At 32.0% G+C, this 12,007-nt stretch overlaps 1 protein-coding gene across 1 annotated transcript; it reads right to left on the bottom strand.

Annotated features, from left to right (window-relative positions):
• Positions 1–3,945: 3,945 nt before the first annotated feature.
• LOC126691257 (auxin efflux carrier component 5) lies at positions 3,946–9,091 on the bottom strand. Its single transcript, XM_050386316.1, has 5 exons — positions 8,301–9,091; positions 7,959–8,044; positions 6,970–7,127; positions 4,732–4,808; positions 3,946–4,163 (listed from the first exon to the last, which is right to left on the bottom strand). Exons 1-5 carry the CDS (start codon positions 8,981–8,983, stop codon positions 4,091–4,093), a joined length of 1,077 nt encoding a protein of 358 aa, XP_050242273.1. The 5' UTR covers positions 8,984–9,091; the 3' UTR covers positions 3,946–4,090.
• Positions 9,092–12,007: the final 2,916 nt, after the last annotated feature.

The raw sequence follows: 12,007 nt of genomic DNA on the forward strand, positions 1-12,007 counted from the left end.
CTAGTTTTTATTCTTTGCTTTGTTAACATGTTTTTGTTTGTTTGTTTGTTTTTAGTTTTGCTTTAATTTGTTTATCATTACAAAAATTGAAAAGTCAGGAAAATACAAAAACAGTGTGTAATTGTGTACATTAGTACTTGTGTACCTTGGATGGCCATTGAAATAATTTTTTCTAAACTTTGTATCTTTTGTAGCTTAGATGAGCATCTCTATACACAACTAAGCAAGTGAGCTTTGCGGCTCGTGTTTGTAATGAGTAAGATTAAGTAATCTCTTGTACTTAATGCTCGTATCACTATTTTTAATGGTAAGGACTAAAAAATCCTAAGAGAAAGGTATAAATAACCATCTCACCACTGTTGTTTGCCAATCAAGAAATGACATATGTATGCTTTAGCATAGCAAAAGTGAAATGTCAAAAGCTTAACATAATTGGGTATCTCTTTTCTCTCTCTTATATGCCCATGCATGATATGCTTAACAAAAGAAAAATATGCAAAAAAAAATAAATAAATAAAAGCAAAAAGAATCAAAATGCTTTATATGATTGCGAGCGTGTCTTCTAGGAGATGTGGGAGTTAAGGATGTACCTCGAAGGTGATTGTCCCTATCAAGCAGTTATGATTGTGTGTGAGTTAAATTGATTTTCACATATCTCAATCGTCATAACATGTAGACACTTATGCAATCTTGCGATGTTTTTCACACACAACACGCAAATTCTTTGCTACTTTTGATACATGTGCAGGTACAATGTGATTTGGCTATCATAAGGAATACATGTGTTAATGTATGCTCACTAAACTGTTTTGACTTGTTTTTGAAATATAAAATTGGTTAGACTTGTTTAGTGTGTGTTTGTGTGTTTTGGATCTAAATGCTTGACATTTTTTTCTTGTTGAGAGATGTTTTTGAGAGCTTAAAATGTTGATTGAATCTTTGGTTGAGTAGCATGCTTGATTGCATTCATATCTATGTTTTTCTCTTCTTTGAAAAAATGTTTTTGCACTTCTTGACACCTCTCGATAACTAGGCTATCTATCAAGATCTTTGATCTTCCTTTCTCGACAGAAGTTAATGCTATCTCGATCCATCGAAGCTTTTGAGAATTTGTCTTGATAGCTTCTCGATCCATCGAGAAACTTTCTGTCTGCTCGATAGATACTTGATAGCTATTCGATCTATCAAGGTCTCTTTGCTGTGGATAGCTCTCGATAGCACCTCCATAGATAAATCTGTCGAGAATTAGTGCTCCACAGCTCTCGGTACCTCTCGATCCATTGAGCTTCATGTTTTCTATATATAGCCTCAGTGCGACTTTTCTCTCATTTTATCCGATATCTGTCGATAGAAATACACTTCTCTCTCTCCCAAACACTTCTTACTCAAACTCTTCATCTTCCCCACTTGGATTTCAACCTAATCCTTGCTTTTTCCCTCTGGTATGATCTCTTTTCTCTCATTAATTAGGCATTTCATACTTTTTGACCTAAGTTTTTGAGGTTTTTGAAAACTTTTGGGGTTTCTCTCTCGTTTTTATTGTTGCATGTCACATGTTCATGCATTTTTCATGCATACATACCTTTCTTTTCTATCTTATTGATATTGATATTGTTTGGCACTCTTCTACTTGTCTCTCTCTCTCTCTCTCTTTCTTTCGATTAGTCTGCGCATGGCACCAAAGTGCAAGTTTGCTCCATCCCAAAACCCTCTTCATTTCGGGGCATCATTTTTTTTCTAATCTTACTCCTCATGTTAGGTTCCATGATGATAAAGCTCGTTAGGACTTTTCGGAGAACTTTTCTCGACGTGGCATTCATTTGAAACACCAAGTCATCCTTTCGGACTTTTGCAATACTGACTTACCCACTATCATTCACAATAGGGGCAGGGAGTCCCTTTGTGACACCTCAGTCAGTTGTCCCTCCGTGATCATACAAGAGTTTTAATCCAATATGCATGGATTTGATTACTCGATATCTCATTTCATCACTCGCGTTTAAGGTACGCATATTGTAGTCACTCTAGATCTTATATTCGAGGTGTTACACGTTCTGAGGGTATAGCTTGCTGACTACATTGGCTGTCCTCGTCTTCGAACTATGTCCAAAGATAAACTCATGTCTCTTTTCTGTAAGACACCCTCATCTTAGGGTGAACGTCAAAACAGCCTTTGCTCGGGCTTTGCAAAAGGTCTAAGGTTCCTGAATATGGTGATGATATTTGTTTTACATCCCTTGTCTCATTATAATTCGATTACTGAGCCTTGTGCTTGATTTTTGTTATCCCTACTTGAGGGGTTTACCATAGATTTTCCCTCTTATTTCATACTCTCCCTTATAGATGTTTATAAGGATACGACAACCTGTGATAAGCTAATTTTCCCTTCTGTTATTACGTGGATTCTTTGCCATGCATTTATCTCCTATCCTGAGTCTGCTTACTTCTTTATCAGGGGTGCCATCAGTGGCGTGTTCGTTAGACGAAGCAAGGCCCAGCTTCGACCGAAGTGGCCATGGACCAAGACAGCAACTCCTCCAACCTCTTCCACTCCTTCTACCTCCACACCTTCTTCTTTCGCAAGTGGTGTGTCCCTTGAAGCGGTCATGGCACAATTTCAGCGCATGGATGCTTGCCTTGACACTCTCAGTGATGAGTTGTGTCAGGTGAACACTCATGTCGGTCGTATTGCATGACGACAGGCCCACCTTGGTGGCTTTGTGGCGTCTCCCTCTCCTTCTTCAGAGGCATCTGAGGACAAGGATAATGATGGTGACACTGATAGTAATGATGATGCTACTGCAGATGAGAATGCTAGCTCTTCCGGTAATAATGAGATGACTGCTTCTCAGTGACTTGCCCTTTATCATTCATGACAAAAATGGGGAGTAGTTTTAGGTGTGAGAGTAGTCATGTACTTAGGGGGAGAGTTAGTATAGGAGATATTTTTATTAGGGGGAGTGTTTATTTTATGAGGGATGTAGTGAGGACCTATGTATCTTTTCTTTTCTTTACTTTCTAGATACATTATTCTTACATTGTGATAGCAAACCTTGTACTCTTATTGATATATATATTGAGGTTGTTATTACAATTTCACCTGTCTCTTCATGTGTTATTTTTTTTCTCTCTTTATGCACATGATTCTTATTAATTGTATGCAATCTTTTATATTTCTATCTCACACTAAGATGTCATAATGAGTTTTGTTTTAAGTGTTTCAGAAATACAGATTGTCAAAGTCTATCTTGTCATAAACTCTTTTCTTGCAAAATTTTTCAAGAGTTTGTGTTAGGATTAGATTTTATTATATTCAACAAGTGAGTATGAGTTTAGTGATTTATGACTTCTCTCATATTTTCATTTATTTGATGTGGTTTTGTCATGGATTGCTAAAGGGGAAGATTGTTAGGACATATGTGGATCATGCTAAGAACATATGTCATTTAGAATTGGCTAATCCTTTGACAAAACACACTTTAGTCACGTACTTGGATCCGTGCATCGATTGATTAGTCACGTATTAGGAGTCGTGCATTGAAAATGAGAGATTGTCACTACAGAACAAGTCCAATTGGGTATTGGGGTAAAGGTTCAACTGTAGGTTGGTATAAGGTACTGAGATTCCTTTACTTGTCACCGTTTGTTTTGATAATAGTAGATTCTCAGGAATGGTAACCTTAAATTCACCCTGTGGAGTTTTTGCCTTGAAAGTTTTCCTCATTCTTAAACAAATCACCGTGTTAAATTTAATTTCCGCTGCATTTAGTTATTTGGTGATTTGTTTGTACTACCATGGATTATTGCATGTTAATTGAATTAATTAATTAACATGGGTAATTAATTGGTTAATTTATCACAAGGGGTCAATACATTCTTAGCCTGTAAGATGACATTAGGATTACAGTGTCTAAGATTACAAGAAATAGTTCTTGACAACAATAATTAGACTAATTGAGTTTCAGAATTTTCAAAATAGATACCTAAATTTAAAAGAACAAAGGTAGGAAAAATAAAAATTAAACAACAGTGTTAGATATCCCTCTGTTGCTCCCCTTATTTTTTCATTATTAGTCTCAATGAGGGGGTATCAATGTATAAACTCTAAAATTGCATAATAAGCGATCAACACCGGTAGCGAAACAAACGCGCCGAAGATCACTCTGCAAATAAATAATGGAAAAAAAATTAATATAAGAGTCTCAGTTTAATTTCTATAAATCAACTTAATGCTTCTATTTAAAGATTTTTGGTGCAAGAAATCTTTTTCTTACAAAGGTTCTTACAAAATTTTCATATAGAATCATGTGGGACTTCTCTGATCATGACACGACATGGGTAACAAATGGTCTCACTTCTGTATATTTTATGTGAAGCAAAATATACTGCTACATTATATATTCTATAAAAAAAATAAAAAACTTATTACACACTCACTATTATACTCTTCCTTTTGAAAATGTATTTTTAATACACAATTTCAGTTAAAATTTTGAAATCTTGTTTTCAAAATAAGATTTTACAATTTTAATTGCAATTGTGTTTTAAAAAAATGATTTCAATTCATGTGACAATATATATGTGTATAGTAAATATGTGTCACTGTCATTACTCTTATTCTATAAAAAAAAAAATAATAATAATAATAATTTCATTATATTTTCTGAGAGCAGTGCTCTCGCTTTTATTATGGAGTTGTTGCCAAAAGGTTTTGAATTTTAGACAACTTACGCAGTGCTGAGTACTTCTGCATGCAATCCATACTCTTTAGCAAAGATGAAGGACGTAATGGATTGTGGCAGTGCTGCCTGTAACATCATAGAATAATGAAAGATATATTACTTCACCAAAGTAGTGGCCTAGGAACAATTTAGTGTTCAGAGGATATATAATTTAAAGTAAAATATCCCACTTGTCAATTTAGAGTTGTCTTCTTGTTTTATACTGTAAAAGCATCGAGATTTAATGGAGGATTTCCTAGCTTAAAGTGATACCTAATCAGTACATTAATTTTTTAAAGTGATGCCTAATTAGTGTATTGATTTTAGTATATTCAAAAAAGAATTTATATATTAGTTAACAGTTTTGTAAGTAAGTGACATATAGCTTGCTTTTCTTTTTTAAGAGAAACAAAGTCTAAGAGATCTTTGTTTCCAATTAACTTAATTAGTAAAGTTTTTTATGGTTGAATAAAGAATTTAGGATTCAATTCCTGCCTATACTAGAAACCGATTGGTGTTTTGATCTAATGATGAAGAGTTGTTATTAAGAATATACGCCATAAGTTGAAACTCCCTAAAGGATGTTAAAAAATAAAAAAAAGCTGGATGTAACTTTTTTTTTTTTTTAGAAGCTGGATATGCATGGTAGTGCTATGGAGTAAATATTATTAGAAATATGTTAGATTTGCCCTCCTTTGCTTGGGTCATACCCATTCGTTGTTTTTTCTTTTTTAAAGGATAATATAGACTTTTTTCTTTTTTTTTTTTGAGAAACAGATAATATACTGTTACTTGAGCTTGATATGAAAATAAATTAACTAAGTTTTAATATCTCAATTATGTTCAACTCGTTTACTCTTATTGCTGACAGCCGCTACACCACAGTTTTGAAGCTTTTAATTAAATCTATCCTCCATTCTTGGGTGAGTCTGTTTTACTCTCCCATTCTTAATTCTCCCCCCTTTCAAGATGCTGATGCATCCATGCAAGCTTCTAATTAATTAATTACAACTTGTGGGCCGTCATATATATATATAAAGGGCCGATCTAAATTTTTACCTAACTTGACTACTTAAAATTTACAAAATAGTATACGCCAAAAAAAAAAAAAAAAAAAAAAAACAAAATAGTAAGTCTTTGACTTCGTAATAAATAGTTTTTTTTTTTTTTTTTTTGGTAATAAATAGTTTATGTACTTAGGTTTGACATAGTTTAATACTATACTAGAGTAGTGACAAGAGACTACGTATTATGTATTATTCTTTTGTTACATATATAATTTTGTAAAACACCATAGTCCAGTCTTTCTTTTTCTATTTTTGGTTATTGGGATCTATCCTAATGGCCATGTTGACGAACAATGACATAATCAAACTTTTACACACTGTTTTTAATCATTTCTCACACATAAACAGTATATTATTACTCTTTTCTTTTATTCATTTTTCCTAATTATAATGCATTTTTATCTATCAAAAAAATTATAATGCATTTCAATTTTCAAAACCTCACAAGTTTCCATAAAAAACTGACTGAAATCCTATCATCAATAAATTTTAAAGTTCTTATCAAATTTTTGAGGCCGTTTCTATTAATTTATTATTATTTTTTTTCTTACAATTTTTTAAAACCTCATTTTAGGAATAACTAATTTTTGTCATAATTTTACTTCTAACAATTTTTATTAAAGAGCTAATTCAAACGCACACTTAAACAACTTTAAAAAGTAGCAGTCTATTAAAAAATTGAAACCCTCCAAAATTGAGATTTGAGACTAATCTCAAGACCCCTTAATGAAAAAGGATATCACTTTTACTACAAAGATGAGTGGCCAAAAACTTCTTCAAATGTTTTTTTTTAAATAAGAAAAACGTCATGAATTCGATTAAGCACTTTCTTACACCAAGCAGGTTATTCTCTCTTTATCCTTTTCAGCATCTAAAACTAAAAGAACACCAATTGAGTGGCTGAAATCGAGCATATAAAACTTAAGTTATTGAATCCGTTCAATCTTCGACATGTTATACACTTGGTGCTATTTTAAGTATATGGTTACACCAATTATCTTCTTCTTCTTCTTTTTCTTTAATAAAGATATGCCCTAAACCTAATTAAATGGAGGACATTAATAGCATCACTTGGGGAAATATACTAAGATTAATATATTCCGATGACCAAGTCACATATAAAATATATATATATATATATATATATATATATATATATATATATATATGTAAAAGATTACCTGAATGATGGCGACTCGTAAAGCGTCACCATGCAAACCCACAGCGTAAGAGCCGATAGCCACGGTGGCCGGTCCAGCAATAAACTTCAAAAGCATCCCAAATAGAGTGAGGCTTGGGCCACAAGCAATCAGCTTTTCTTGGAGTGCCATGAAGATCCCTGCACATAATGATCAAACCCTGATAAAATGATATATTATGTAGGTGTTTATTGGTCAATCCGGAGTCTTTTATATATATATATATATATATATATATATATAAAAGAGATTTAACATATAGCGTCCGCTCCTAATGATAGCTCTTTATTTTTAAACCAAAATACTAATCGGTTTTTGGTATAGGCGGAAATTGAACCCCAAATATTTTATTATACTATAAGAAACTTTACCGATTGAACTAACTAGAACCTACTTGGAGTCCACTATTAATTTCACATAACAATATCTCATCTCAATATTTTTTTTTTAAATTTTATGTGCCTAGAATAGTTGATGATTAAATCTATCCATAATTATAAATATCCAACCAATACCATTTTTCTTTTTATCTTAGTTATTAAATTAAAAAAATTGTGTCAATGAACTACGATGAATTTTAATAAACTTTTCTCTAGTAATCTCAACCTATTAATACCACCGAGCTTTTTGACCAATAATAAATAAAATTATTCATATACTTTTTATAAAAAAAATTTCTACATAATAATGACACACAATTATAAACAGTGAAATGATCTCTGCATACGCGTGATAAAAACTAGCCTAAACTTTTGAAGCACAAAGTAAAAAAAAATAATAATAATAATAAAAAAAAATAAAAAACGATTAATAATCTTCCAACTCGGTGGAATTTCTCTCCTCATTCAAGTAAAGATTTTGAGATTTAATCCATCATAAATGCAGTTTTTGTAGAGAATAATAATTCTTCTATCAATTTTTAGAAAATATTACAAAAGAGTTAAATGGTTAAAAATAAAAATTAATCTTACCCATGCTGAACATGGCAGTGCCTGTCCCTGCCTTTGACATGATCAATATAGATCCCTCCAAGATGCTAGGCATCTTAATATGCCACCTACAAACATTTGGAGAGAAAACCCTGGTATTAATAATTATCATTCATATTAAATTATCACATAGTTTTCTATTAAGAATAGGTATTTCAAGAATATAGTGATGTAATATTCTCCTTTCTCTTGTATAAATAGTAAATCTCATTATAAATTTAATTAGTGAAATTCGTAATTATATAAAAGAAAAAAGTAACACGTATTTGTAATCCTAAAATATAGAATAATTGCTCACGTTTAAAAGAAGTATTTACGACATACCTATTTGCAATAAAAGCCCAAGTAATGCCCATAATACAAGCATAGGAGTTTGGATTCATTGCTAGCTTCAACCATACCGTCCTCATCAAATACCAGAAAGACGGACCAGTGCTCGCGACAATCTCTGTGCTTCCCTCTAAATCTTTTCCCGATTCAACCGCAGATTGAACTTGAGAATTTTTTATACTTATGTCGGCAGAAAAATTAATCCCAGTTCGTCGAAATTCCAAGACGAACAAGAGAAGGGTGAGCCATATGATTGCCTGGATAATAGATGATTGAACAACCAGATCCACAGCATTTTGACCATACATAGCCTTTAGTAAAGGCACCCCTACAACAAGAGAATTAGTTAAAGTACACAAAGAGAAGCTAGTTATAGACCAACGATAGCTTCCTTTGCTACTACACTTGGCCCAAATGGCAAGCACCACAACTATAATGAACTTGGAAATGGCATCAGCACCAATGAATAGAAAGTTCCATTTGAAAGGATCAGCATTGGCTGTGAACTCAAAGGTGAAGAGTGGGAGAGTGAAAAAGCAAACAAACCGGTTCACTGCATCACCTTGATCACGAGTAAATATTTTCCACCACCTGACGGAACCATACCCTAAAATCAGTGCAACATAGAGTGGTGTCATAGCCACCACAACTTTGTAAACATCTTCCCACCCTATCATTCTTGTTATTCTAAGACTATATATCAATACCCTTTTCAAAGTAAGACACCAGGACCTATTCTACTAAGTAAAAGGGTTGAATATATATGTGAGTACTTGTTTAACAATATATGAAGTAGCGTATTTATATGCATGGAAGAAGAAAGTAGTCTTTCTTTTTCTTTTTCCAATTTTTTATTTTTATTTATTTATTTATTTTAATTTTGTCTTTGGGGGTGAATGGGAGAGAGTGTATTTTTCTTTTTGTTTAATATTATTGAAAAAACGGATCATGGATTGGTGGGTGTACACGATTCTATGCCGTGGATTCTTTAAGGGTGAAATAATTTGTTTTGAGTGCATGGAATATGTACAAGTAATGTTGCTTTCACCCCAATGGGTTTTTGTAATCGTCAGCAATCTATATACTATAGCATAAGGAATGAGGTCCAGCATTTATTCCACTCAACTTTGCAAGATGTAGAGGGTTCTCATTTCTTGTAGTTTGTTTTATTATTCTTACAATTAGACCAAATTGGTGGGTTAGAGAGCTTTCTAGTTCTACAAGCTTGTGGATTTAGATTATGACATGTGCAATATTAGCAAGTGGACAGCCGAAATATTGTTCCAGGTGATGTTACAGACATAATTAAAAATGTGGAACTCTATTTGTGAAAAAAAAAATTGTATACTCCTGATCATATCAAAAATTGAGATTTAGGAATTTGAAGCACTCTTTTGTAACAATCTTATAACCTTTCTGTGTGAATGTGTTAACACGGGTGTCCAAAACTCTTCAAATAGCTGGCAATTAATCATATAATGTTTCACGGACAACAAATAGAATAAGTTCCATGTTCAGATTATCATACGTTAGCCCTATAGCTAAATGTGATCCTGTTTGCCACCATACCATCATTGTTAGGTTTACATTAAATCTCTTTGGGCTCAAACTCCAATCAATATATTCCTGATTATCTTCTTTGATTTTCGATGTGGTAGAAAGGATTGAGTTCTAATGGATGGAGGTAGTCGAATTGAGGAAATATGTTTCTTTCCTTTTTTGATTGGATGGTTTATGGGGCTAATAGTCCTGTACGATGAGTGGAATAATTACGATCCTTGAAGAAAGGTTCTATATACTCAGACTACTATGTGTATTCAAGCATATGGTGCTATCGAATTTGAGCTACAACCACCAAAATAGATTTTTTTTTTTTTTTAAATGGTAACCACCAAAATGGATTAAGAAATACTTATTCTACTTTTCTTAATTTGCAAATATATGTGAATGGATGATTTTGGTCCGCAAAAACCAAGCAGAAGATTTTTTGTCTTTTTGGTTTTTCTTAATCTGTTTGCACATATTTTGTAAATTGGAACAAAGATAGACGGTTATTAGATTTACATGTCTGCTTCCAAACCAAACATACAAGAGAATTTCTCCACTTCATTAGTGGTTGAAGCATTTTTCTCTATATTAATTAACTTTAGAGGACAGTACTTTGTAGTGGAGAGAGAAAGTGATTCTTTTGGTCATTCGTGTATTTGATCTATTCCATGTCTAGGTGGACAATTTGTCTTTGTCGATGTAAACAAGTTCTTTAGATAAATAAAAATAATAACAATTAAAATAATAGTTACATAATTAAATTCGTTATTTCTTATAAATATAAAATTTTGGAACAAATAATAATTTATCTTGATATCATAGTTGTGACCTAATTAAATTCAAATCCAATCTCTAATCTACTTCCTATTTAAAAATATATAAAAATAAAATTTCTTGTGTTGGAAGGGGAGTCTAAACTTGTCTATATATACATGAATGAAACTGTTAAAATAATAATTAAATAATTAAATTCATTATATTTTGTCAACTTAAATCTTTTGGGAAAGTCGTTGGTTATTGTTAGAATTATGTTGTAAAGTAATTAAATTTATCATTTCTCATTAGTTTAAATTTCTGGGAGAATTTGTAATTTAACATTTATCAATAACAAGACAAATTCAATAGCAATACAAAATGTTTATGCACAAGATAGAAAAAGAGCTTTTGTTCATTCGTGTATTTGAGCTATTCCATGTCTATGTGTAAGTAAGAAGTGGACAATTTGTCTTTGTCAATGATAAGATTTCTTTATAAAAAAAACAAGTAATAACAATACATATTAAGCGTTTGTGCTTCTGCAACACTTACCGGTCAACAGCATTAACATTTATAATTTAACATTTATCAATAACAAGACAAATTCAATAGCAATACAAAATGTTTATGCTCAAGAGAGAAAAAGAGCTTTTGTTCATTCTTGTATTTGAGCTATTCCATGTCTATGTGTAAGTAAGAAGTGGACAATTTGTCTTTGTCAATGATAAGATTTCTTTATAAAAAAAAAAAAAAAAAAAAAAAACAAGTAATAACAATACAAATTATGTGTTTGTGCTTCTGCAACACTTACCGGTCGACAGCATTAACATTTCTACAAGGTGATGGTCGCCTAGTCATGAAAAAATAGGGCACTTTTTTGTTCCAACCATTACGTATTCTGGAAGAAGTTCAAATACCATGTGTAAAAAGAAGTATATTTAAAATAAGGGCTAGACTGCATATATGACATAGGTTTTTCTTGAAGCATCACTTTTTTCTCAGGTCACATTTGAGGCTGCAAGTAAAAACAAATCAAGGTAGAGTAAGATTACAAATTAATAAGTGAGCGCCAAGAGATATATATGCTTAATTAGTGTGGCATTTTCATTTTTCATGTGGTAAGAAAGCAAACAACGAGTAGACATGCATGCATGACAGATAATTAAACCACGCGCTGAAATATTTTATTATAAAGACATGGCGCCATATAGCTCAAACTAATGAAATATTTTATTAAATTACATCTCAAAATGTAATATATGCAAAGCATATTGGAAGAGGATAAACTAATATTTTCAAAAGAATTTCTTTTTGACCATTGCTTGGAGAATTATATGGAGTGATGTTAAGGATGGATATTGCAAATATACCAAATAACTAAGCCTTTTTATTTATTT

This window comes from Quercus robur, chromosome 1 (genome assembly GCF_932294415.1).
Source record: "Quercus robur chromosome 1, dhQueRobu3.1, whole genome shotgun sequence".
In the NCBI taxonomy this organism is placed as follows: domain Eukaryota; kingdom Viridiplantae; phylum Streptophyta; class Magnoliopsida; order Fagales; family Fagaceae; genus Quercus; species Quercus robur.

Coding starts and splice junctions, on each gene's coding strand:
- LOC126691257 (XM_050386316.1), bottom strand. CDS start 8,983: ATGATAGGGTGGGAAGATGTTTACAAAGTTGTGGTGGCTATGACACCA. Junction 8,045..8,300: donor TGGGCTTTTATTGCAAATAG/GTATGTCGTAAA, acceptor AAATGTTTGTAG/GTGGCATATTAAGATGCCTA. Junction 7,128..7,958: donor CACTGCCATGTTCAGCATGG/GTAAGATTAATT, acceptor CATTATGTGCAG/GGATCTTCATGGCACTCCAA.